Here is a 25,840-nt window from a genome sequence, read left to right as displayed (position 1 = left end):
AATTCATTGATCTTTATCTGAGGTAAAATATGAGGTAACATATTTTTATGTTATCATTGTTGTAGAATACACAATTTTTATATTTTCAACAGATCGATAGCTACTAAAAATAGAGGTCACTGTTTTCGCAAAACAGGAATTGTCTGCCATACAAGATCAATTCAACAACATGTAGTTAAGCATTAACATTTATCTATAATGACAGCGCTCAGTAGGAAGAAAACGAATGAGACTAGAACCAAATACAGACAATAAGATGTTAGATATGTTGTCTCTCGACCCCAGTCTGTGAACGGTATGGTGTGTGTACATTTCTATCTATGGGGGTGATTTCAGCAGATGTCAGAGACGGGCTGTTCTGCAGAGGATACGGGACACACGAGACCCGGGTCGATAACAGACAGAAAAGTCGTCAAAGGACGTATATGAGGTGCATTAGATTTGTGCTACAGCTTCAGCACTCCAGGTCTGAGCCTATGGCTTCTTTAACGTGGGGAAGACGAATCAAGCACACCCGATTTGTTGCTCAGTGTTCAATGAGCTGGTGATACTCACAGGAGGACCAGCAAAACCAGCAGGCCCGGGTGGTCCAGTCTCTCCTCTGTCACCCTGGGAGGAGAGGACACAGGTCAGAGGTCAACGTCAGGGGTACAAACATCAACATGAAGTCATCTAAGGTTCATCATCATTACAACATCATTAATCTGTGTATGTGTGCATTCGAGTGTGTTATGTGTGTGTGTGTGTGTGTGTAGGATACGTACAGGCGCTCCACGGGCCCCAGCAGCACCAGAAGGCCCGGCAGGTCCTGACTCTCCCTACAGGAGCAGACAGGACAGAAGGCTGCTATCAGCGACACCGCCACCACAGTATAACACAACTGTTTATCCATGTCTGCCTCGCAACGCATAATACAGTCTGTCTACAATACATCTACAATATGTCTCTGGATATCACCTGTCTAGGGGATCTATATCTACAGCACTACTGTTTTTGTCTGATTACACCTGTCTATAGGATTTTTATATCTGTTTATCTGTCTATGTAGAATGTGTATATATTTCTAAGTACAGTACCAGTCTAAGTTCCAGTTTGTTTACATCTGTTTGTTTACATCTGTTTATGTTTGTTTATGTCCTGTATTTCTCACCTTCTCTCCGTTGGGCCCAGCAGGACCAGGGGGTCCGATGGGGCCAGTCAAACCCTACAGAGAGAGAGAGAGAGAGAGAGAGAGAGAGAGAGAGAGAGAGAGAGAGAGAGAGAGAGAGAGAGAGAGAGAGAGAGAGAGAGAGAGAGAGAGAGAGAGAGAGGCAGAGAGAAACAGAGAGAGAGAAACAGAGAGAGAGACACGGACAGTAATGTAGGATGTTTTGGTATTTTGCATCAATGTCCATGATTTGCATAAAACTATGAATAATTGAGCATGTGTGAAAGCACTGCCCGAGGGACTGAATGGTGAGTGGAATCATGATTGACGTGCAGGATAATAAGGATAGGAATGGTTCCAAAACGAAACAAGATCGAGAAATGTGTACTGTGTGCGCCCAAGATTGTATAAAATATGATTTCTAACACTGTGGACTGTATTCCCTGCATGTGTGTCTGAAAGAAGATTTAGTAGTGAACTCACTCTGGAACCGTCCTTGCCAGAGGCACCCTCAGGTCCTTTCTCACCGTTGTCACCCTTTGGAAAACACACACACACACCCAAGTTCAACAGGAATGCTATGATGCCAATGACATAGAAAGTTCCATGAAGGAGAACGCAAGTGAGATTTTGTTTAGTTAGAGAGAGTGGTGACTCACTCTGTCACCCTTTGGTCCAGGAATGCCGGAGGCTCCTCTTTCTCCAGGCATGCCCTGCAGACCAGGGGGTCCCTGGGCTCCGGGGGCCCCACCAGGCCCAATGGCTCCCTGGAACACAAAGAGAGGAAGGGAGGGAGAGAGAGTAAGAGAGACAGAGAGACAGAGAGACAGAGAGAGAGAGAGAGTAGGAATAGAAAGAGATGGAGGGTTTGAGAGAGAGAGAGAGAGAGAGAGAGAGAGAGAGAGAGAGAGAGAGAGAGAGAGAGAGAGAGAGAGAGAGAGAGAGAGAGAGAGGCAGATAGAGACAAAAAAAATAGAGTGAGAAAGAGTGAAAGTATATGCAAGTAGCTGTGAATAAAAACACCTTTTCGATGAGGTGAGTACAAAGCAAGGTTTACAACTCCTCCAGGCCTCATCCCCCCACTCCCCGCGGCTACTACACGTCATCTCCACACTCACATTCTGATCTTAGCTTCCCTCAAACAATGCCTGCTGTGGGATTCTATTTCGTCCCTGTTTGTCTGTAACCACCTGACAGAGCTGGCAGTGTGTGAACACGCTCACAGCACGCCACAGAGAGAACCATCCCAGCCGCGGCTGTCAGCGTTGCCCACAACATCCTTCCAAGTTAGATCAGTTGTCTCTCTGCTTCCCGTCGCTTGACTAGCTGTGTGCTGCTTGCATCTGCTCCTGCTACTGAAACTTCCAGCGGGAGCTTTTACAAATGTATTTCTGCCCCCCCCCCCCCGGTGTACACCCCCCCCCCCCCCCCCGCCCTCCCACCTCCAGTTATGACATACTGTTCCTCTGCTCATCCCTCCCTCTAACCTGGACCTTAATCCCAGCCTCAGTCTGTCCCTCCTCCCAGCCTTGCACTGAGGGGTGCTGGGGCTTGGGAGTAAACACAGCAGCAAAGCAGGCTTTACTAAATCAAAGGCAGTAATTAGGTTCTCTGGAACCCCCAGCACCTCCATCACTGCAGCCCACACCTTGTCTAAAACACATTCATTGCTGGAAACACCAAAAAAACTGGCGATGGTTTAGTTCAAGGTTTCTCAGCTAAATACGTCTACTGAACATCTCTGCTACACTGCCCAGAACTAATATTTGGTAGCTAGCGTCAAATGTTGCAATGCTACAGCTTGCAGTCGCTAACATCACAACTAGATAGCAGTCTCTGTGTATCCTCTGTGTCTGTGTTGCGTAGTCAGGGGCTGACGTGGTGTTGGGTTGGTTGGTGGACTCACCTTGGGTCCGTCAGTTCCAGGAGTTCCAGGAAGACCTCGAGGCCCCTGTAGACCCTGGGGCCCAGCACCTCCTCTCTCTCCTGGGAAACCTCGCTCACCCTACAGGGGACCAACCACACACACGTTCAGTTCAACTCGGCTCAATATAAATATCAATAATATAAATATCAAAAGAACATTTTGTTATAGCGTAATGCAACCTTGTCACAACAGATACAACCTGTTCATTGATAGAACTTTGAGGAAACTACTAGAACTGTGAACCAACGGTTGGACCATTGTTAGTAAGTTGTTGGGTAATGAACCAATCGATGCAGCTTATTTATCATCAGTCAGTGAACTCACTCTGGGTCCAGTAGCACCGGCTGCTCCTCCCTCTCCTGGAACACCCTGAACAGGAAGCAGACAGAGGTTATTGTCATGCAAATACATTGCCATAGTTACAAATAAGACAGGCTAACCTGACATTCATTATCTGGGGGTCATTCAAATGTCTCAGCTATGAATAAACGTGATTACATATCTAATATGCAGAATGGCTCATAATCAGAAATGGAAAAAACATTCTAGAACTGTTCTCGGGCCTTTGCTAGTTCTACAGGGTTGGTTCTTCCTGTTCTGTAGAGAAATTGCTTTGTAATATGATGGGTCAGGGTTCAAGGGTCAGGGGTCAGAGGATGAGCACCCACCTGGTCACCGGGCTTGCCTCCCTCACCTGGGGGGCCGGGAGGTCCAGGCAGACCCTGCACACGGGGAAACAGACATTCAGGAACAACTCAACTGTGGTGAAAGTTAGTACAGGTAAGAGTAGAGCTAGTACAGGTGAGAATACAGCTAGTACAGGTGAGAATACAGCTAGTACAGGTGAGAATACAGCTAGTACAGGTGAGAATACAGCTAGTACAGGTGAGAATACAGCTAGTACAGGTGAGAATACAGCTAGTACAGGTGAGAGTACAGGTAGTACAGGTGAGAATACAGCTAGTACAGGTGAGAATACAGCTAGTACAGGTGAGAATACAGCTAGTACAGGTGAGAATACAGCTAGTACAGGTGAGAATACAGCTAGTACAGGTGAGAATACAGCTAGTACAGGTGAGAGTACAGGTAGTACAGGTGAGAGTACAGGTAGTACAGGTGAGAATACAGCTAGTACAGGTGAGAATACAGCTAGTACAGGTGAGAGTACAGGTAGTACAGGTGAGAGTACAGCTAGTACAGGTAAGACTACAGGTAGTACAGGTGAGAGTACAGTTAGTACAGATAAGATTACAGCTAGTACAGGTGAGAGTACAGCTAGTACAGGTAAGACTACAGGTAGTACAGGTGAGAGTACAGCTAGTACAGGTTAGAGTACAGCTAGTACAGGTAAGAGTACAGCTACAAAGCAGGTTGTCACAGGAGCATCCCAGCATTCCCAGGTACAGATGGAGACTCACCTGGAATCCAGAAGGTCCAGGCTGCCCCTGCTCCCCTCTCTCTCCAGCAGGTCCCTGCGGTGATGGGAAACACAGTGAGTAAGGTACAACCACCCCACATCACCCACAGTCCGATGTCTATATGGTCTGTTTACCTTCATCACTATTATAATCAAATCAGCTTTACTAAAAGATCATCTTAGTTCAGTTAAATTAAGAGTGGGAAATTTAACATGACTATAACTAATTGAAGATGATTGAGAAAGATTGATACAAAAGCCTTGATTGCGTTTTTATCGTACAGCTGCCCACCCTGTGTTCGGTGCATTAGCTGTGTCTCCAAAACACGTGAACTTCTCATTACTTTCTTATCAAAGACATTGGAGACTAGCTCCCTGCCTCGCCACAGTTCACATGGGGAGTCAAGAGAGCAAATTGAGAAAGGTGGATAAGATCGGAGAGAGGAAGACAGAAAGACTGTGGCATTGTGGGATACGTACGGCGGGGCCAGGAGGTCCAGCAGCTCCTGTCTCTCCATCCTTACCAGGAAGACCCTGAGGGGAGGAAGAGAGAGAAAGGGAGAGAGAGACAGAGAGAGAGGGATAGAGAGAGGGATAGAGGGGGGGGGGGAATAGAGAGAGAGGGTGAAAGAGGTAGAAAGAGACAGAGAGAGAGAGAGGGATAGAGAGAGAAAGGATCAGTTAGAGGCCATAGGCTATGAGATTCACTAAAAGACAAGTAGTTTTAATTAGAGCTGTCACTGCTCAACTTGCCAGGCTCTGAGAGCAGATAAGACTACATCACTAGCTCTGGGAGATAAGCTGGACAGGGTCTGTGCAGATATCTGAATGTGTACTGTATGACAGCCGCAACTAAATGTGTGGAATTAATACAAATAGGTGGGATAAAAATAAACAAACTATTTGCATCCAACATAGACTGTTCAGACTGGTCATATTCTGCAGCTTAGGGATTGATTAGTATATTGTGATTCAATAAGATTAGCTAACTTCTGTTCTGTTGAGTGTGTATAGCAACACCACAGTAATGACTATACAGTAATAATAGAGTAAAGAGTATGGTGTTATATAATACCATCCAACCTAGAAAGCACTAGATTATCCAATTGTCCCTCTAGGTGAACCTTCTAACAAGAAAATATTTCCTTTTACCATAACTAAATATTATTTGATCAAGCAAAATGGTCAACAATTCAATCGATAAAAGGTCCCCCCCTAATCACAAACAATTCTTAAAGTTTTTTTTTAAAGATTTCTAGGGGAAACTGAAGAATCCTTTCAGGATCCAAACTCAATAATGACATCAGCAGCAACACTTACCCTCAGACCGGGAGCTCCCAGGAGACCCTTCTCTCCTCCCTTACCAGGCTCACCCTGGCGACAGGAAGACACAGCATTAGCCAATCAAATCAAGTGACCAATCAATATAATAGACTGTAAATGAAGTGCCCTGGTATATGGGGGAAAGTGAAGATGATGTTACAGTGTGTGTAAAGGACATGTGTAAGTAGTGCATGTTAGACCTACAGTGATGAGCGCATGTGTTGTATGTGAACGTACAGGAAGTGCATGTTAGACCTACAGTGACTAGCGCATGTGTTGTATGTGAATGTACAGGAAGTACATGTTAGACCTACAGTGATGAGCGCATGTGTTGTATGTGAATGTACAGGAAGTACATGTTAGAGCTACAGTGACTAGCGCATGTGTTGTATGTGAATGTACAGGAAGTACATGTTAGACCTACAGTGACTAGCGCATGTGTTGTATGTGAATGTACAGGAAGTACATGTTAGACCTACATTGGCTCCTTTGGGTCCAGGGAATCCCATGACTCCAGGCTGTCCACGAGCTCCCATAGGGCCAGGGGGTCCAGGGCGACCATCCTCACCAGCAGCACCCTGGGACACACACACAGGGGGGTCAGGGTACACACAGGGGGGTCAGGGTACACACAAGGGGGTCAGGGTACAAGCACCACAACACTGGAGGATGGGGGGCAGGTCAGGACAAACCTTAACTGGAGCAGGGGCGGGAATGGGGGTGATTTAGTGAAGACACTAGCTTTACAATGGGGACTGTCAGGTCTAGGAAAAAAACGTCCACCTCTATCTACGGATGGTTGTCCTTGCTAGTCATAAATGATGAAGTTAACACAAAGAAAAACATGGGCTTCTGATGAAATAGGAGTAACTGAGAGTATAACTCGAACAATTTACAAAAGCACACTTCCTAATTGTTAATCTCTGTGTGCCATTGAGCCGAGCCCTGTCAAAGCCCTGTTGAATGGAAGAGGCGAGAAGAAAAGAGAAGGAAATTGAGGGAAGTGAAGGGGGAGATGAGAAGGGAATGAAGATAGAACCCCAGGAGGAGTCCAAACTGTCACACAGACAGGCTCTGGGTCTACCTGTCACACAGACAGGCTCTGGGTCTACCTGTCACACAGACAGGCTCTGGGTCTACCTGTCACACAGACAGGCTCTGGGTTTACCTGTCACACAGACAGGCTCTGGGTCTACCTGTCACACAGACAGGCTCTGGGTCTACCTGTCATACAGACAGGCTCTGGGTCTACCTGTCACACAGACAGGCTCTGGGTCTACCTGTCACACAGACAGGCTCTGGGTTTATCTGCAAGGTGGCAGTTAGGTATAAAAACAGCCACACACTCACACATATATACACACACAACACCTCCAGGACACTTCAGAAAATCATCTTGTCTATAGCTATATGTTTTGAGGTTTGTCTCTCTGGGTTCACTGTGAGTGAGCAATATATTTGTTCAAAACCATAATCTAACTTCTCAGTCGTCCATCTGTAAAATCGTCCAATCTTGACGCAGCGTGACATCATCCATGCGATAGACAATTTCAAGACAGTGTTTTGGGAAGAGTTGTCATGACGAGCATGACAAGTAGCAGACTTACAGAAGGTCCAACTTTGCCTTGAGGACCAGCATCACCAGGGCGACCAGTGAGACCCTACAATCAGAGATCAGAGAAACTGATTAATGAAATGGACACAGGTTGATCAATCAAACAGTCGTGATATACCATGAACCCATGAAAACAATAGTGGTTACATATTATAATGGACTGTCACTCGTTCTTTAGTACAATTATTGGTTGAATTTCATACTTATTCACTACCAAATAGAGGTGACCGAAGAGGTTTGTCAAACAAATCAAACTCTCACCAATCTGTTGAAATGTGACTCATTTAGGGATGGTTTATAAGTAGACTATATGTCAATAAAAATGTTACTGGATATACTTTGTGTAATCTCCTTCTAGCCTTGACTGCCTACAGCGGCGTGGAGCACCAGAGGAGCTGGCAGGGCGCGGGGCTACTTACTCTGGCACCAGGCAGACCAGGCTCTCCAGGGCGACCTGGGTCTCCGTTGGCTCCCTTGGGACCACCCACACCTGCGGGTCCACGCTCGCCAGGGGCTCCCTGGGTGGGGAGGAGGAGGAAGGAGAGGGTCATTCACTCAGGTGGGAGAGATGGAGGCATCTCACCTCATAAAGATGGGGTCCTATCTTTGAAACCTTTGTGTCAACATCTGAAGTTCATTCTGGTACTTTTTATTCAATTTAATAGTTAACCTGAGTGGGTTTTTTGATGAAGGAGAGGGCTGCAGTATGTCAGTGGTATGAGACCCATGCTGCCCCCCTGTGGTGATATGGCAAAACTGCAGGTACCTCAACCCACACCAATGTAAAAAACAAGTGCTTTTTTTTCTCTTCGTTTATTCATTTAATTCGTAAGCGACTATTCCCATTTAAGACTGCTGTGCGCAAAAATTGTTTCAAATTTGATTATAAATTTGGCAAATTAATTCCAACAGCTCTATCTTGAGTCAGCTTGGCAGAGTTAAGCCTGTCCAAATGGTACAGAATGTCATTTTCACACCAGCTCTTGGCAGGGGATGTGTTCAATAATTCACTGTTCTACCGATTCAAAACAACCATAACTGCTGACACATCCATCCATCTCTTATCTCATCTCTCTGCTCCTGGCACATTCAGGCTCGATCTGTCTCCGTGCAATGTATTTGTGTTCATTTCCTGTATACAACATGCCGTCTATCCTGGGATGGCTGTTGTCATGGTGATACTCACCTTGGGACCAGCCAGACCATCTTGTCCTGGGAAACCACGGTTACCAGGCGCACCCTAGAGAAAAAAGAGTGAGTGAGATGGAAGAGAGAGAGAGAGAGAGAGAGAGAGATTGAGAGTTAGGCCATTAACAACAGCAGTATAGCATTAAAGTCCACATTTGGACAGTGTTTTATCCATGTGGAAAGAATCAAATCTAAGAGGATTGATTTTCCAGTATCTGACCAGAGTGTGCCAGACCCGGGGGGTCCCTGTCAGCTTGTGACGGTGCTGGGGTACTCACTCTCTCTCCAGGGGGTCCGAGGGGTCCGGCAGCACCAGGCTCTCCACGGGGACCTCTCTTTCCCTCCTCTCCTGCAGGGCCCAGGGGCCCTTGAAGTCCAGCAGGCCCCTGTCACATAGGGGAGGAGATATTGTGTTACTGTGGGTCTGTGCATGTGTGTGTGTGTTTGTGTGAGTGTCTGTGTATGTGTAAATCTGTGATGGGGCTGATGGAAGGCTGATGAAATGTGGCATTAATTATGTGAAATGTATGGGAGAAAAGTGTTTAGGTAAAAATGTCATATTTTCATACAAATAAATCTGTATCTGTATCTCTGACATGAAATGGCAGTGGATTAAACACTGCCCCCTTGTGGTTTCATCCTAATATTACAGGCTAGAAAGGAGCAACGCTCTCTGCAACCTGAGGCCTGTAATGGATGGAGTGAATTGTCATGATAATGATGATAATGACAAGTTTGACGTCAAACCAAAGTGCTAAAATCATACTGAAGTGTCCTAGTGTGTTCTAGTATCCTGCCAGTATTATATGTTCTGGTGTTCGAGGGAGAATAAGAACATGAGGATATTTCACATATGGTCAGGTTAGTGCTCTATTCAGTGTGTTGGTGAGGTAGTTAGTTACATCACATTTAAATAGTTAAACAGTAGAAGCACTTACGAGCTCTCCCTTGGGTCCAGCCTCTCCCTTGAAGCCTGGGATACCAGGGTCACCCTGAACAGAGAGAGAGAGGAGAGAGGGAAGAATAGAGACTGTTTACACAGTGCTACAACACAAGTTGTTGTAGTATGAAATGCCCTCTCCTCCATTGAGGCAGGGTTTAGACCTGAGCCGAGGTGAGGGTTTTGAACTGTGTACCTACCGACGTTCCCTTTGGTCCCAGGGGTCCAGTGGCTCCCTGAGGCCCGGGGGGGCCGCGGGGTCCGGGGAAGCCAGGGGCACCAGCGATACCAGGAGCGCCCTGTGGGGGGAGACACACAACATTACCCTCAATGTCCGGTCCGTGTCATCCCAATCACCTCAGAGGAGAGATGTTGTCCCTTCACGAGTAAGGACTGATGAGACAGTACTGGAGGGGACAGGAAGTGACGCTACAAACTCACAGCAGATCCTTTGGCTCCGTTGATTCCATCAGTACCAGGGTTTCCCTGCAGAGAGGAGGAGGGATACAGAGGCGTTACAGGTGGTCTTACACACACACTAACATAACACACTGTCTAAGAGCTCCTCTGTCACAGCTCATGTACCAAAACTGTAGCAACACAGGAGCTCCTCTCCTAGTACTGAACACTTCTTTGTTTTGGTAAACAACACAAGCAGCTTCCCTTCGTGTTTATTTACTTACAATTAGATCAATTGATCAAATAGGCCAGAAATAAACAGTTGTGCGTGTCCTCCAGAGGAGACTTACAGAGGCGCCAGAGGGTCCAGGTGATCCAGGAGTTCCTGACTCTCCACGGGGCCCCTGGGCTCCCTCGGGGCCGCGAGCTCCGGTGGGGCCAGCTTCTCCCTGGACAGGACAGGAGACAGGAGGGGTTACAGTGAATCAAGGAATCACTACATCAATTAATTATCCAACCAATAAGTCGCTCCATCAATCATTCATATAAATCAAGATGGCAGGAGAACGTACGAATATAAAAACTTTTGCTTTTATCCTGATAAATGCTTGTAGAACTACAGTATTTTAGATGAGGCAGTTGATAGATTTGCAGCCAGTTGTGATATTTATCTATGAGCATTAGACTAATTGAATTGTACTGATATGCTAACATTTTAGCATGAGGCTAACCTGGCACATTTAGCTTTTGAAGTAGTAAAAACACATAATAAAATTAATTCACTATTTGTTCCTAATTGGACATGGTAAAAACTAAACAAAAAATTAGTAAATGAATTAACACAGTGGTAAGTTGTTTACAGAAAACCAATGAAATTAGAGAAGACTGTTTGCAAAACCCTTTTAATATCTGGAAAGCCACATTTGGCACACATGACTTATAAATCTATTTTATTAGTCACTTTTATTATAGCCCAAGCCACAGCCAAGTGAGTAATATCTTGCAGGGCTAAGTAGAGATGGCCAGCATCCCACACCAATTACCTAAATACTGACCATCCACAGAGCTGTGAGTCCGTAGCATTGGAGAGACGGGCTAAGTGGAATCTCTCTGAGCATTCTGTGCAGCCTGACTCAATAGTGTGACATCATACAGTCAGAATGCGTTAGCTAGTTGGGGTTGTTATATAAAGAGGGTGAGTTCTGTCTGCGTGTAGGGGGGATTGCCCAGAACTTTGTGAGAAGTGTCATTACCAGATGAAAAGGGGGATAATCCTGGTGGGCTCTGCCCAACAAGGGTTATACTGGGGCTAACTTGGTCACAGATGAATATCTATTTTAAAGGGGCCGGAAAATAATCCTTTCATGGGGCCCAATGCTCTTGGCGAACACCCAGCTACTTATTACCCAGTCTAAGTGAGACAAAGGTAAAAGGATGGCTTCAATATGGCTTTGGATGAGATGTTAACCACTTCCTGTTACTTATTTTTCAAATGTTCAATACTTTTTGACATGAATCTGTGTGATCCTACACTGGTGTGGTTCAGTTAATATGCAAACCAGTAGGAGTTTAGTCACGAATTAATGACTTGAATTTAGGCTGGGATGAGAGGACAAATCTACAGTAGAGCTGCAGGTCCTCTGTCTCAGCAGTAACCTGTCTGTCTCTAGCAGTAACCTGTCTGTCTCTCTAGCAGTAACATGTCTGTCTCTAGCAGTAACCTGTCTGTCTCAGCAGTAACATGTCTGTCTCTCTAGCAGTAACCTGTCTGTCTCTAGCAGTAACATGTCTGTCTCTCTAGCAGTAACCTGTCTGTCTCAGCAGTAACCTGTCTGTCTCTAGCAGTAACCTATCTGTCTCAGCAGTAACATGTCTGTCTCTCTAGCAGTAACCTGTCTGTCTCTAGCAGTAACCTGTCTGTCTCTCTAGCAGTAACCTGTCTGTCTCTAGCAGTAACCTGTCTGTCTCTCTAGCAGTAACCTGTCTGTCTCTCTGAACATGCAGTAACCTGTCTGTCTCTCTGAACATGCAGTAACCTGTCTGTCTGAGCATGCAGGTTCTTATCTTTCTCTGTGTCTCTTTAACCCCACAGGTGACTGTCTGTCTGTCTATCTTGATGTACAGTAGCAGGGGCCTGTCTGTCTCTCAGGGAAACCTAATCTAAACAGCCTGTTTAGGAGCTCCTGAAGGTGGAGAGTTTAGTAGCTGACAGTTTAAAGGATTTACCGATGGGCCACATCCTCTCTCTCTCTCTCTCTCTCTCTCTCTCTCTCTCTCTCTCTCTCTCTCTCTCTCTCTCTCTCTCTCTCTCACACACACACACACACACACAAACAGACACATAAACACACACAAAGTTTAGAAGTCGTTGATTTGCAGCCTTTTCAGAGGCGGTTGGATTGTGCAAGCAGACGTGAGACCCCTGAGTTGAATTCCTGCCTGCTTCCCTGCCTGCCTGCGAGGGAGTGGAGCGGGGCCGACACCACAGGGCCTGCAGGCAGAAGCCTGGCTCGTCTGATATCCACACAGCAGGAATAAATCAGGCCCAAGCAAGTGAAGAGTAAAGAACAGAGGAAAGGAGAAAAAAACAAAAAACGTCCTCCAAAACCCCCTCCCTCTAATTTTCCACGCAGATGGAGGCTCTGAGTGCTTTTCAATGTCACCGTCTCCTGTTTCCCTCAGCTCCCCGGCTCCTTTCCTCTAGACTCTGCCCGGGCACGGACATTTTATAAGCTCACAGGAGTTTTTAGATTAGGTTTTTTTGGTTTGTATTGAGTACACAGACACTTGGTTTGAGTTTTTAAAAAGAAAATGGGATTTTGAACTTTAAAGTAAAGGATAGTTAGAGACACTTACTACATATGAGATTTGCACCCTAGTGGGATTAGCTTTGTTCTCACAGTTTCTCATACTGATAAAATCAGTTTATATTTGACAGTGTTTAAGGTTGAGTAGGGAAAGTATCTTTTAGAGGTTTAGAGGGTTCATAATGCTAAGTCTCTGGAATTGAGAGGTGTAAATATGGAAAGATAACAAAGACAGACAGAAAGTGAGAGACAGAGAGAGAGAGACACAGAGAGAGAGACAGACAGAGAGAGAGAGACAAATAGTAAAAGAGAGAGAGACAGAGAGTAAAAGAGAGAGAGATAGAGAGAGAGAGACAGAGTAAACGAGAGAGATAGATAGAGAGACAGAGAGTAAAAGAGAGAGATAGAGAGAGAGAGAGAGAGAGAGAGACAGAGAGACAGAGAGTAAAAGAGAGAGAGAGAGAGAGAGAGAGAGACAGAGAGTAAAAGAGAGAGAGAGAGTAAAAGAGAGAGATAGAGAGAGAGAGAGAGAGAGACAGAGAGACAGAGAGTAAAAGAGAGAGAGAGAGAGAGAGAGAGAGAGACAGAGAGTAAAAGAGAGAGAGAGTAAAAGAGAGAGAGAGCAGGATGGATGACTTACCTTGGAACCAGGAGAGCCAGGGAAGCCTGGAGCTCCAGCAGGTCCAACAGGGCCCTGCACAGAGAGAGGAGAGAGGCTGGTCTCACATTCTCACATTCTAACCACTAGATCCACACAGGAGGGGCGAGAGGGAGAAGGGAAAGGTGAGAGGGGGGAGAGAGGAAAGAAACAGACAGAAAGGGAGGAGTATTTGGAACTGGAGAGGAAGGAGAGGAAGGGAGGTTGGATGAGCGGATTGGAGGGGAGGAGGAGGCGGAAAGGGGAAGGGAGGGGCACGGGGGGGGGAGAGGAATGAGGAGTGGGATAGTGTAACTAGGTAAACAGACACTGCTGCCACCATAAGGCCGTACAGGTTACCTGCAAGCACATACTGGTATATATTGATTTACCCTATTTCAAGAGGGAAATGTATCATAAAAAATATATATTAAGAGTATTGATATCTACAGTGTTAGAATACTCACAGGGGGACCAGCAGGGCCAGGCAAACCATCATTTCCGCGAGCACCCTGAACAAGAGAAACACAACACACTGTCACTACAGAGAAACACGACCTGCAGTCACTACAGAGCACAGTCAGCTCACCATGTGAACAGGCTGAGAATGCTTTTTTTTCTAATTGGTGAAAATCTATATCTAACATATTTTCAAGCTGTTCCACAAGGTTCTAAAGGGTTCTATTTAGGGTGCCGGTTATAAACTGTGTAATTGGGGTGGCTCTCCGCTAGTCTAAACAGTGAGGTGGTCCTACAGAGTTCTAGATAGGGAGGCGTTGTTAAAAGGCTCAGGGTGGAGAGGTGTCTGGAGGACAGCTACAGACCAGGTCTGATACTCACAGCAGCTCCAGACGCTCCGGGACGACCCCTCTCACCAGGCAGACCACGTGGTCCCTGTTAAGGAGAGAGGACAGAGGTGGAGAGACAGGAAGAGAGAGAGGTAGAGAGACAGAGAGACAGATGGAGAGAGTCAGTTTAGCATATCTCCAGAAGACAGTATTCAGAGAGAGCAGAACGCCATGTGTGTGTCTTATATGGGATGTGCCCTGAACTGACCATGGGTCCGGGAGCGCCATTCTCTCCAGGGGAACCAGACTCTCCCTAGAGAAGGACAGACAGACAGACAGATAGAAGGACAGACAGACAGACAGACAGATAGAAGGACAGACAGACAGATGGATAAACAGACAGACATATAAAACAAAGTATTTAGTCACCACTTCCAGGGGGTTACAGGTAAAACTAGAACCACAGTCCAGGTGTCGTTCCCTGAGGTGGGTCTTACCTTAGCTCCGACTGCTCCTCCCTCTCCTTTGGTTCCATCCAGACCAGGATAGCCCTAGCAACAAGAGGTCAGAGGTCAGAAGACAGGCACAAGACCCAGAGGTCAAACTGAAATCAGCGTTGACGCTCTTGCTATAAGTTCCCCTTTGGCAGAAACGTAATCTAGTTCAAATGTAGATTAACATAATAATCAAGACAAAGTCAAATAAAAGTCTTAAAATAAAATATTCCTGCTCGAAAAATGTTAATCTGGTAAAAGAAGAGGAGGTCTCTCACTCTGTGTCCCTTGATGCCAGGCAGGCCAGGGGTTCCTGGGAATCCACGCGCACCCTGTGAAGAAGAAGAAGAAGAAGAAGAAGAAGAAGAAGAAGAAGAAGAAGAAGAAGAAGAAGAAGAAGAAGAAGAGAAAAGCAGGGGAGAGGAGAAAGTGAGAGAGAGCAGATGAGATAAGAAAGAGAAAGAGAATGGAACTATTTCCTCCTCCACATGGCTTTTTCCTTTCCTGGTCAGTTGCCAGTGGGACATATGACATCAGGGCCCATTTCATCCAGGCAGCACTGAACTATTCTCTTATCTCTCTCTCTTTCTTTCTTTCTTTCTTTCTCTCTGTCTCTCTCTCTCTGTCTCTCTCTCTCTCTCTCTCTCTCTCACACACACACACACACACACACACACTCTCTATGTTTCTGTGCATCTGTCTGACTTGGAATCTGGGGGTAACTCAAATGTACTTGGCTTTGCATGGGTTTTGTCACATCCACACTGTGTCTTATTAACAAACAAAGAACAGTAAGATAAGATGACACTTAATAACACTTAACTACAATATCGTCAGGACTCCTAGTGATGACAGAAGTGATGACAGTGGACAAGAGACCAACTCACCTGGGGGCCTGCGGGGCCACGCTCTCCTCCTTTACCAGGCTTACCAGCCTCACCCTGAGAGAGAGAGAGAGAGAGAGAGAGAGAGAGAGAGAGAGAGAGAGAGAGAGAGTGAGTGAGAGAGTGAGTGAGAGAGAGAGAGAGAGAGAGAGGGTGAAGAAAAATATTGATGTTAGTGGAGTGTTGCATAATCCATACCACAAGGGTTTTATGTAATCTCATTGTTATTAGAACTATTGAAAGTAGTTACCGATGTTGATAATGTGACAGCATTTTCGCATTAAATTGTCCCTTCTAGACTCAGTTGAAATTGAGATTCAATTAACAAATAGCTCCCCCTACTGACAAATACTTATAATGGAGCCTGTCCAACCATACGCCGCTCAGTGGTTGAATTGAGGTACTGCATAATGAACCCAGTCTCATCTTCCCTGTTTACTGTGGATCTGTTTAGTATCTACTGCATGGACACTAGAAACACAGTGCTGTTGCTCATAGTGTATTTCTTTCAGAGACAGTGCTGGTCATAGGAGTTAACTAACCCTAAGTTAGTGATGACAATCAAACCCCTGATGGGGACAGTTAAGTTTGAGTTCATATTGAATGAATAAACGACCATTTATCAGCATGGTCATGTGAACCGTTATGAATCCAGCAACATGAGGATTCCAGAACCTCCTTCTCAGACTGCTGACGGCTTCCCCCATACACCATGGAGCAGGGCAACACTGGAGGACACTGAAGTGTTCGTTCCAGGCTAGCTCACTGCAACCTTCCCCACCTGCTCATTCTTATTCTTATTTTTATATATATTTTATTTTATATTTAAATACTTTTATTCTTAGATTGTTTAGTTCTTAGAAATAGTTGAACTTCTGTAGTTTTACTTATTAAAGATTCGTATATGTTTAGTGTTTTGCACCTCCCTGCAACAGTAAATTCCGTGTTTGTATAACATACATGGCGAATAAACCGAATTCTGATTTTGATTCTGACCTAGGACGTTTTAACTCAGCAAATGCAGAGCCGTGTTTCTGAAGCGTTCCCAGAGGAAACGGTGTCCGTGACCAGTCAGAGAGGCTGGAGGACGGAGGGCAGCAGGGGAGGCTGCCCCGCTGTCCGAGATACTCACATCATCTCCAGGTTTTCCAGAAGGTCCAGGAGGTCCACGAGGTCCCGTGGGGCCCTGGAGGAAGAGACAAACACAGACCAGGTGAGATGCAGTTACCACCTCCAACCAGCAGGGGGCGACGATATACAGAAAATATCTGGCAACGTTTGAGACTTTTTTTTCTTCTCCTTTCTTTTTTTTCTCTCCACACCCCTGGAGGGGAACTCTTTTCCACATGCCAAATGAGATATATAAAACACAACCACAGATGATTTTAATCATTATTTTACGAATCAATGTTGTGCTGTGGATTTTACAGGATTTGGATTCAATAGGACTGTGATAATGAGTTTCCTCTGACACAGTATGTCCTGGTTCTCTGAGGTGGGTGGTCACATGAACTAGATAACTGTCTGATCTGATCTGCCCAAAACGAACACAGAACAACAGCGTGAAAGCCATCGACATTACGAGTTGGAAAGCCAACAGTAAACTGGATTCAATAACACTGAACACATCAAGCTAGCTCTGCCCTGCATGCTGCTGTTTTGAACGGTTTGGTCAAGCTATATTTCTTCTTCAACACCGAGTTGATGCTTTAAGCTGTTACTTGTAACAGCTCTGAAGAGAGAGGCTATGGTATCTCTCTGTAAGGAGACTCTCCAGTCAGTGGGATTTACAGGTAGATTAGTTAGGTCGGGGGCAGATATTTCAATATCCTATATGTGTGTTGGCCAGCTGTGGCCTGGCTGCTCAGAGGGCTCAGAGGGGCTGTTGGTCGGGAGCAGGGGGAGGCGGGCGGGGGGAGACTGGAGATGGTGGGAGGCTGGGGCTAAGGGTGGGGGTGGGGGGAGATTATGGCAGAGGGCTGGGGCTAGGGGTGGGGGGAGATTATGGCAGAGAGCTGGGACTAGGGGTGGGGGGAGATTATGGTGGAGGGCTGGGGCTAGGGGTGGGGAGAGATTATGGCAGAGGGCTGGGGCTAGGGGTGGGGAGAGATTATGGCAGAGGGCTGGGGCTAGGGGTGGGGGGAGATTAGGGTGGAGGGCTGGGACTAGGGGTGGGGGGAGATTATGGCAGAGAGCTGGGACTAGGGGTGGGGGGAGATTATGGCAGAGAGCTGGGACTAGGGGTGGGGGGAGATTATGGCAGAGAGCTGGGGCTAGGGGTGGGGGGATGTGGCCAGACGAGATTGGGGCGGAGGAACGGAAGTCTCAGCAGGGCAGACCAGGTTAAAAATACTTTGTGAAATCATTTCAAGTACTTATCTGTGCTTGAGTGATCTTGCCTGGCTGGCACAATGGATCCGATAGAATACATTCACCCGAAAACCAAACCTCTCACCACCTGACCCTCACAAACACGGAGGTGGGGGAGAGACGCACTGACGGAGGTGAGGGAGAGAGGGGGGGGGGGTGGAGAGAGGGTTCCAGGGCAGCCAGAGGCACAGCAGACAGGATGATGCTTATTACAGGTAATGATGTATCAGAGGTTTGCTGGAGGTGGATGGTTAAGAGAGGCGACACCCCAGAGGGGGTTGCTGTCTGCTCTGGCGTCTGGAGTCCCGTCTGGGCTGGGGGGGGGGCGGGGGAGGGGGGTGCTGGGGCTCCGGGGCTATGATCTGGGCTCCACAGGAGCTGACCAGTCCACTACGGTGGGGGCCGGGGGCCGAGGGGGTGGGAGAGGTGCACTGTGTGATACCATCCTGAGATACTTACAGACGCTCCGGGCTCTCCAGCCTCTCCGGGGTTGCCTTGGAAACCTTGTGGGCCCTGGGGGGAGAGAAAAGGAGAGATCAGAGAGGTCAGGTACAGAAATGGGACAGTAGAAGAGAGACACAGGGTCCCTATCTGTTAGCTAGCCTGAGAATAGTCATCTGCTGGGGTTTGTTTATCTGGGATGACTAATGTGGGTTAGTTAATCTGAGAAAACAAATCTACTTGTCTGAAAATACATACAAATCCGTAATTAGACTCAGAACCTAAATGGTTTACCATAAACTACTAGGATGTTGTATGTAGGAGCAATTTGTCTGATAACTTAGTGCTGCAAAGTAAAATATCATTTTAGAATCCTCTTTGAGGTAGGTTTGTGGTAAACATTGCATGTTAATATTGTCACATATCTCCTTAAAGGATCTAGCCGTGCCAACAGTAGAAGGAAGTATCAAGACCCTCTTCTGTGTTGTGGATACGTGTCTGCAGCCAGATAGGAGGCAAACCCTGGCTTTGAGATGACACCGTCAAGCTGAGACAAGTTCCCTGGCATTGCCTTCAACTTAATTACTTTCCAGGTTGGGGCAGGGGAGTGTAGGAGGAGGAGGGAGGAGAGGAGAGCACAGGAGAGGAGGTGTGTAAGTGGAGCGCTGAAGGTGTGTGTGTGTGTGTGTGTGTGTCTCCCAACAGACCCTATGAAAGCTAAATTGTCAGGTGCTGCCTGTCTGAGGCATTAGGAAAAAGCCCTGAAGTCTGCAGCTTGAAGATTAAACAGCCCCCTGCCACCTTCACCCAGAACAATGTGTGTCCAGATCACAATCCTGTTTTATGCCCTTAGTGTAGACGTGTGCAATTATTGAATTCCACTGATTCTGTTACTTTAGTCTACGGTGTCATTTAAGTATACCTGGAAGTTGTTGCAATCAGAACCCTCAATATTAGCCAATGAACCAACTAAGCAATGTTTTGTCTGTGGAAAGACACTGGGGAAAATGTAAATAATATAATATAGGCTTAATATGCGTTGGGTTATCTTGTTTAATGACACCATCAGCATAAAGTGTGTGTGAGTGTCCATGCATGTGGATTTTGTGAGAGAGTGTGTACGTGTGTGTGTGTGTGTGTGTGAGGCAGGAGGAGGAACTTACAGGAGCTCCAGAGGGGCCAGGTGGTCCTCGGGGACCCATGGGGCCCTGGGGGGGGGGGGGGGGGGGGGAGAAACACAGCGTTAGGAAAACCACAGGTAACCCATCATACCTTCCAGTACACACACACAGTTACCCACACAAGAACACAGCAGAAAGAAGTTGGTTCACAAATGTTTTAAATTGTAAAAAGTGCTAAAAAGATCTAACTGTCTTCCCCTTGAACTCCTCCTCTGCCTGCTACTTTGCCCCCATCAGCACTCAGTACCTCTACCTGCCTGAAACATAAATCCTTAGGAATTCCACAGTGGCATAAGAGACTCTCTCTTCTCCTTGTTCTCTCTCTCACTATCTCTAATGATCTCTCACTTACTCGCTCACTCACTTTCTCTTCCTTTCTCTCTCTCTCTCTCTCTCTCTCTCTCTCTCTCTCTCTCTCTCTCTTTGTATGCCCCCAGTGCAAAACCCCCACCACACCCCCAGTGCAGAGGTCAGACTTAATGCTATTGTTCACTTGTGTGATCTGCTTGAACCCTGTCTGACATCTATCCCATTTAAATAAACTATTTGAAATAATTAACCCCTCATGAAAAAAACTACTTTCATGATACATAGAATGTATGTTATATATGCCGTAGATTCACCTCAGGTAATTCCCCAGATAATCTCCTCAACAGAAGATGAGTCTGAGGGCTAATCCTTGCCTGAGTGAGTCTGATCTGCACTGAGAAGCCTTTACACTGGAATCACACGTCAAAGCAATTCTCTGCTCTGCTCCATGGGTCATTACTCAGCAAGAGACTTCACATTCTATGGAGGTGATGAGCCAAATCTCTCTCCCCTTCGCTCTCTCTCTCTCACACACACACACACACACACACACACACACACACACACACACACACACACACACACACACACACACACACACACACACACACACACTCACACAAAAACACTCACACACAAACACACTCACACCCACACTCACATGCAGGAAAACCATTACTTGGCAGCAGGAGGCAGTGAACTGTAGTGTTAACAAACAATCCTAAAGGAACTACAGACTCCAAGTGGGTTTGTCATCTTGTAAAGTCCTTCATGACTGTTGAAAGACCCGTTGATCATGACCAGGTTTCTGTGTACACTCGTATCCCCCCTGCAAGCCTTCTAGAACATCGGTCCCAGTGTCCTGGAGCCTTCTAGAACATCAGGCCCAGTGTTCTGATTGGAGGGCAGAGATTCCGGACGGCAGCCAAGGATAATGTCCCTGTGGAAGGCAGCAGCACAGAGCCTGGCTCTCAGAGCGTGGGCTGAAAGTTGTCTTTTCAGCATGGCTTGGAAGAGAAGCACACCGCTCGGGGTCTGATCAATGACTCTCTATTCCCAGGCTGGGGTTGTGTTTATCTTTGGGGTGGTGTGTGTGCGTGTGTGTGTGTGTTGATGTGTGTGTGTGTGTGTGTGCAAACTGTAAGAGCGTTGTGGGATGGAGTATGGATGTAGGGGGTTGTCTGTGCTTAAAATACATCAGAGGAGGCTGTGTTACACACACACGCACACACGCGCACACACGCACACACACACCGCTTTGCCTCAAGCTGCTGCTGCCAACGCGACCCTGGACAGCCTGCAGATGAGAGCAGGGCTCAGACAGTCGTCTGCCTGGCTCCAGGACCACAGCTTCAGACACCGGAGCACACAGAGAGGCGGTAATGGGCCTAAACCCTAGGCTGCCACTGGTTCAGACTGCTGCACTGTGGGCCTCCAAACCAAAATAGCAGCTCCCCACTCCACCTCTGCCAAGCGGTCGTGCCAGCTCAGAGCCGTTGTCAGCAGGCTTGAAGAATAATGAAGACCTGCAGAGTTTCCTCCATCCCCTCCTGCCCCATCCCCTCCTGCCCCTTCCCCTCTTCCCCTCTTCCCCTCTCTCCCTCTCCATGAGGGGGCTGGATTTGTCCAGCCGGCCTGGAGTCTTGCTGCACCTCCTCCAGACCACTGGGGCTGGTGCTCGATCTGTGCAGGGGTTCCTGTCTCTACTCCAGAGATGAGAAGCCGTGATTGGCCATGGAGGTAGGGGCTGGCAGCTGAGCCTACATCCACGCGATGGAACGACTACGAACGCGATGACGTCGAGGACGATGACGGCATCAGGCTATATTTGTCCCGTATCCTTTGTGATTGGCTCCCACTGACTCTACAGTGGACGGACACAGAGATAGCTGTGGTTCTCGGTGAGTCTCTCACCATAGGTCCTTGCATCACGCCCATCTGAGCGCCTCCTGACTTCTCATCGAAGCCTCCAGCCATCTGGGCAGCGAAGTTCTGCAGGAGAGAGATGACAGGCAGACAAACATCAGACCCTTTCCCGAGGGCACACCAATACTGATCCAGAGTAAACCAGACCAGACTGAAGGCATGATGACATTCTAATTCAACATGAGAAACAGAATGTGTCCAGTACTATCCTGGATGTAATCCATAGAGCACAGTTCATATAACCTGGGTGCACACCCTCTCATCGATAGATGTTGACTCTAGAATGCAAGGATCAGATCAAGATCTAGATACCAGGGGAAGAGGGGAAGGGGGAGAGAGATCAACATAAAGAAGGAAAAAGATAGATAGATAAGACAGACAGACAGACAGATAGATAGATAGATAGATAGGTGGAGGAAAATGAGAGAGAGAGAGAGAGAGAGAGAGAGAGAGAGAGAGAGAGAGAGAGAGAGAGAGAGAGAGAGAGAGAGAGAGAGAGAGAGAGAGAGAGAGAGAGAGGAGAAGTAGATGAGGTGCAGACCACAGCAGAGAGAGCCAGGGAAGAGAGGCATGTGAACTTCTCTCATCTCTCCCCCTCTCACAAAGGATCTCCTTGTTTCTCCCTCCCTTCCTCTCTCTGAGCCTGTCCTCCCTCCCTCCCCTCTCCCTCCCTCCCTCCCTCCCTCCAGTCCTCCTTCCATTCCTCCCTCTTTTCCTGTCCCAAAGAATGAAAAGCATTCTATCCATCCTCCCGTCTTTCTCTACCTCCGTTTCAAACCAGACGCTCCCCGGCTCTTTGTGCTCTGATCCTCCCCTTGGAGACATCTCGCTTTTGTTTCCCTTCTTAGCTCTCTCCCTTCCCACCCTCCCTCCGTTCATCCTCCCTGTCAGAATCAGCCATATCCTCCCAGCACCCCCCTCTGTGGCGACTCCACCGCCCCCCCCCCCCCCCCCTGCTTCTGGGATACTTACTCCACCAAGGCCAGGGGGTCCGTTTGGCCCTGGAGGTCCAGGGGGGCCGGGGTTTCCGGGGGTACCAGGTTCGCCATCTCTGCCGCGGGGGCCAGGACCTCCCTGAGAGAGGGGGAGGAGAGGGAGGAGAGGGAGGAGAGGGAGGAGAGGGAGGAGAGGGAGGAGGGGGAGGAGGGGGAGGAGGGGGAAGAGGGGATGGAAGACAAATTTCAATGGAATTATAGTCTGATATATTACAAAATAGAAAAAGGGAAACTTCCATCTCAGTACACTGAGGTAGGTCATGTGCCTTCAAGAGCAACAATATTCAGAATACATCATGTACTTGATTATTACAGGTGATTCCAAATCCAAGATTTTTTAATGATAATTTTCAACTCAATAATTTTCAATTGATAGAAACAGTTTTGAATGGCACATGAATCACGACCCAATCATTTTGTTGCACACAAAAAATTACAAGTTTCAAGCTTGCCTTAGGTTCAAATGTAACCTATCTAGAATGGCTGTTGATCTTCCATGGACTGACAGAGGCTTTTCAGCTTCTAAGACTAATTTGTTTTAATAGTCACACATAATACTCCATTCCAGAGTGCTGGCACAATATAACGTTGATTCGCTCAATACGACTGCACAAGCCTTTGTTCGAACATAAACTGAATAAAATCATTCCTGTTCCTGTATACCAGCACTTTGTCAGACAAATCACCTACAGTGCAGTACATTGCACCATAACTCACAACAGGAGCAGAATATCAGGAGCCGTTTATATTAGGTATCAACATATTAAATATAAGTCATTTATATTCATATAAAGCCAACATTGTAATGGGTCCCATGAACCGTAAACAGAAGAACACAGTCCCTGTGTGTTTACATGTGGATCAGCAAGTGCAGAGATACCTGAGAGGATCATTACCACAGAGCCAACAGACACCATGTCACAGTGTTCATATCCAACTGAACCCTGTCCAAACATCTCTCATCTGACACGCAGCCTTGGCAAACACACACACACTTCAGCGAAAGAAGCCTATAATTATTATTTTTTATGGTTAACTACCTGACATCTGTCTTTCTGTTCCCTACGCAAACATTATTTACAGAACGTTTGTTGAAAGCACCCAGGAAAGGGTTTTATGACAAAGGAAGTCATTCCACATACCATCGAGTCATGCTAAAACTTAGCATGTCTACAGAATGCACTGAAGTTCCTGTTATGTAAACAAGGGTCTTATGGAACCTTACCAGTGTGTGGCATTCTGGAATGTATAAACCTCCACATTCTTTTAGAGACTCAGATGTTCTGAGGACTGTTTAGAGTCTGTCACATCATACATCAGTACCCAGTTGACCTAATCAAAGTCTAAAAGGATCTGGATATGAATGATATGGAAAAAAACTAAAATTAAAAATTACGAAAAGCTGTGTAAAACTAGTGTTATTCTTGCCATTCTTGTCCATAGTTCTCAGAGATAACAGTCTATTCCAATGTCAAGATATGTTGTAACATGTTACAGTCTCTCCAGAAGCAAAATGGGTGTCATGTGATCTACCACTACAAAACAACACTTGACCGAGCCTTGAAGAACGGTAAGAATTCACTCTGACCTTATGACCTCTGACCCTACATGACCCTTTTAACCAAACCTGACAGTAAATACAGAAATTCAATATTGGGATATTGAATCACATTATTTGAAAGTATTTGAAAGGTGGAATGGTTCCGTACTATTTCAACACAACTATTGGAACAAACTTCAATATCACAGATTCCTCACATTTCTACACATTCACACGCGTCTGGTTGAGAGTCAGATATAAAATCACTCATTGCACATGCATTCATAATCACCAAATGCTCAAATATTATGCAGCAGCCAAGCCTGCACAGCCGTAAAACGTAGCCTTCAGCCATCTTGACATGCCAGTTGTTGTCACATTAATGCAAAGATCAAAGCTTCCACTCAGCAACACTGATCTCCAACACTGATTGGCCGAGTCTTCTCTGACAGCCAGATGTTTATACTATGGGGCTCCAACATCTGCTTAACAAGCCAGGCCTCAGCAGACCACACAGGCCCATGGAAACTACACATGCAGGCAGCCCTGGCATACAGTATACGCTACTTTACTCTCAGGCTCCCCAGGATACCCCCTCCCCCGTTAAAAAGGGTGCCATTTTGAGAAACCTTGCTATAAGCAAGCACACAGCTTATTCTTTGCAGGGGCACACAAATCAAATGCCTTCTGAAGACACATGGAGGGTTTTGGAGTGGCCACATTTTTCCACAGAGAAGGAAGGGATGTGAGGTGTCAAAAAATAGGAAGGGTTTTTTTATTTTCTGCTGACTCACCTTCTCGCCTTTGTCTCCTCGTGCTCCGCGTGATCCCTGCTCTCCTGGGGGGCCCTGAGGAGACAGGGGGGGGTCAGCATCTAAACAGACCACTCACCAAAGGACTGTGTGTGAGTGTGTGTGTCTGAAGGTCAGCATCGGGGTCAAGTCCATTCCATTTTCAGCAATTCCTCATGAACTCAAAACCTTTTAACCACTTATTTAAAATGACTATGGTTGTAGCTGTGGATGTTTGAGCCACGAAAAGTACTAGCATTTTCTGTTTTTAACTTAGAAACAAATAAAAAGGGACCCCAAATCTGGTCACGAACATTTTGATAAATGACTGTCGTTAGCAGTCCAGGAACCTACCATAGGACCTCCAGGTCCGCGAGGCCCCATCACCTGAACAACACAGAGAAGATGAAGATCAGGATCAACATTGTCGACAGATGTTAGTCCTTAGGAACACCTTTAGATGGTGGTTTATATATTAGGAGAGAAGAAGGACTGTTGGTCCACATACTGTAGTGATTAGATGGTTCACAGTTTCTGAGGATACCCAGGACAGATGAAGATGAAAGACTAAATTGTTCCCCATTGTAGAAAGCTGTACTAATCGCTAAATCTCTTCAGACCATGTAGTCCCAAAAACAAACAGGCTCAAAACAATGCCCCCCTATTTCCTGGAGAGGAGGAACGCTCCCTGGAGGGGAGGGGAGGGGAGGGGAGGGGAGGG

The 25,840-nt window shown here is 46.7% G+C and overlaps 1 protein-coding gene across 1 annotated transcript in view; it reads right to left on the bottom strand.

Annotated features, from left to right (window-relative positions):
• Window positions 1-25,840, bottom strand: part of col2a1b (collagen, type II, alpha 1b) — a 41,107-nt gene that overhangs the window by 8,554 nt on the left and 6,713 nt on the right. The window contains 34 exon segments of the mRNA XM_062470551.1: window positions 556-609; window positions 765-818; window positions 1,151-1,204; window positions 1,631-1,684; window positions 1,807-1,914; window positions 3,054-3,152; window positions 3,399-3,443; window positions 3,743-3,796; window positions 4,493-4,546; window positions 4,972-5,025; window positions 5,812-5,865; window positions 6,294-6,392; window positions 7,422-7,475; window positions 7,849-7,947; window positions 8,616-8,669; window positions 8,896-9,003; window positions 9,556-9,609; window positions 9,758-9,856; window positions 9,999-10,043; window positions 10,307-10,405; window positions 13,404-13,457; window positions 13,868-13,912; window positions 14,241-14,294; window positions 14,457-14,501; window positions 14,686-14,739; window positions 14,961-15,014; window positions 15,570-15,623; window positions 16,699-16,752; window positions 18,396-18,449; window positions 19,541-19,585; window positions 21,782-21,859; window positions 22,766-22,867; window positions 25,123-25,176; window positions 25,474-25,506. Of these exon segments, the coding sequence (XP_062326535.1) occupies window positions 556-609; window positions 765-818; window positions 1,151-1,204; window positions 1,631-1,684; window positions 1,807-1,914; window positions 3,054-3,152; window positions 3,399-3,443; window positions 3,743-3,796; window positions 4,493-4,546; window positions 4,972-5,025; window positions 5,812-5,865; window positions 6,294-6,392; window positions 7,422-7,475; window positions 7,849-7,947; window positions 8,616-8,669; window positions 8,896-9,003; window positions 9,556-9,609; window positions 9,758-9,856; window positions 9,999-10,043; window positions 10,307-10,405; window positions 13,404-13,457; window positions 13,868-13,912; window positions 14,241-14,294; window positions 14,457-14,501; window positions 14,686-14,739; window positions 14,961-15,014; window positions 15,570-15,623; window positions 16,699-16,752; window positions 18,396-18,449; window positions 19,541-19,585; window positions 21,782-21,859; window positions 22,766-22,867; window positions 25,123-25,176; window positions 25,474-25,506 (2,175 nt within the window).

Source organism: Osmerus eperlanus, chromosome 1 (assembly GCF_963692335.1).
Source record: "Osmerus eperlanus chromosome 1, fOsmEpe2.1, whole genome shotgun sequence".
NCBI classification, from domain to species: Eukaryota; Metazoa; Chordata; class Actinopteri; order Osmeriformes; family Osmeridae; genus Osmerus; species Osmerus eperlanus.
Note: the sequence above shows the minus strand (reverse complement) of the source record. Positions and strands in the feature narration are given on the sequence as shown.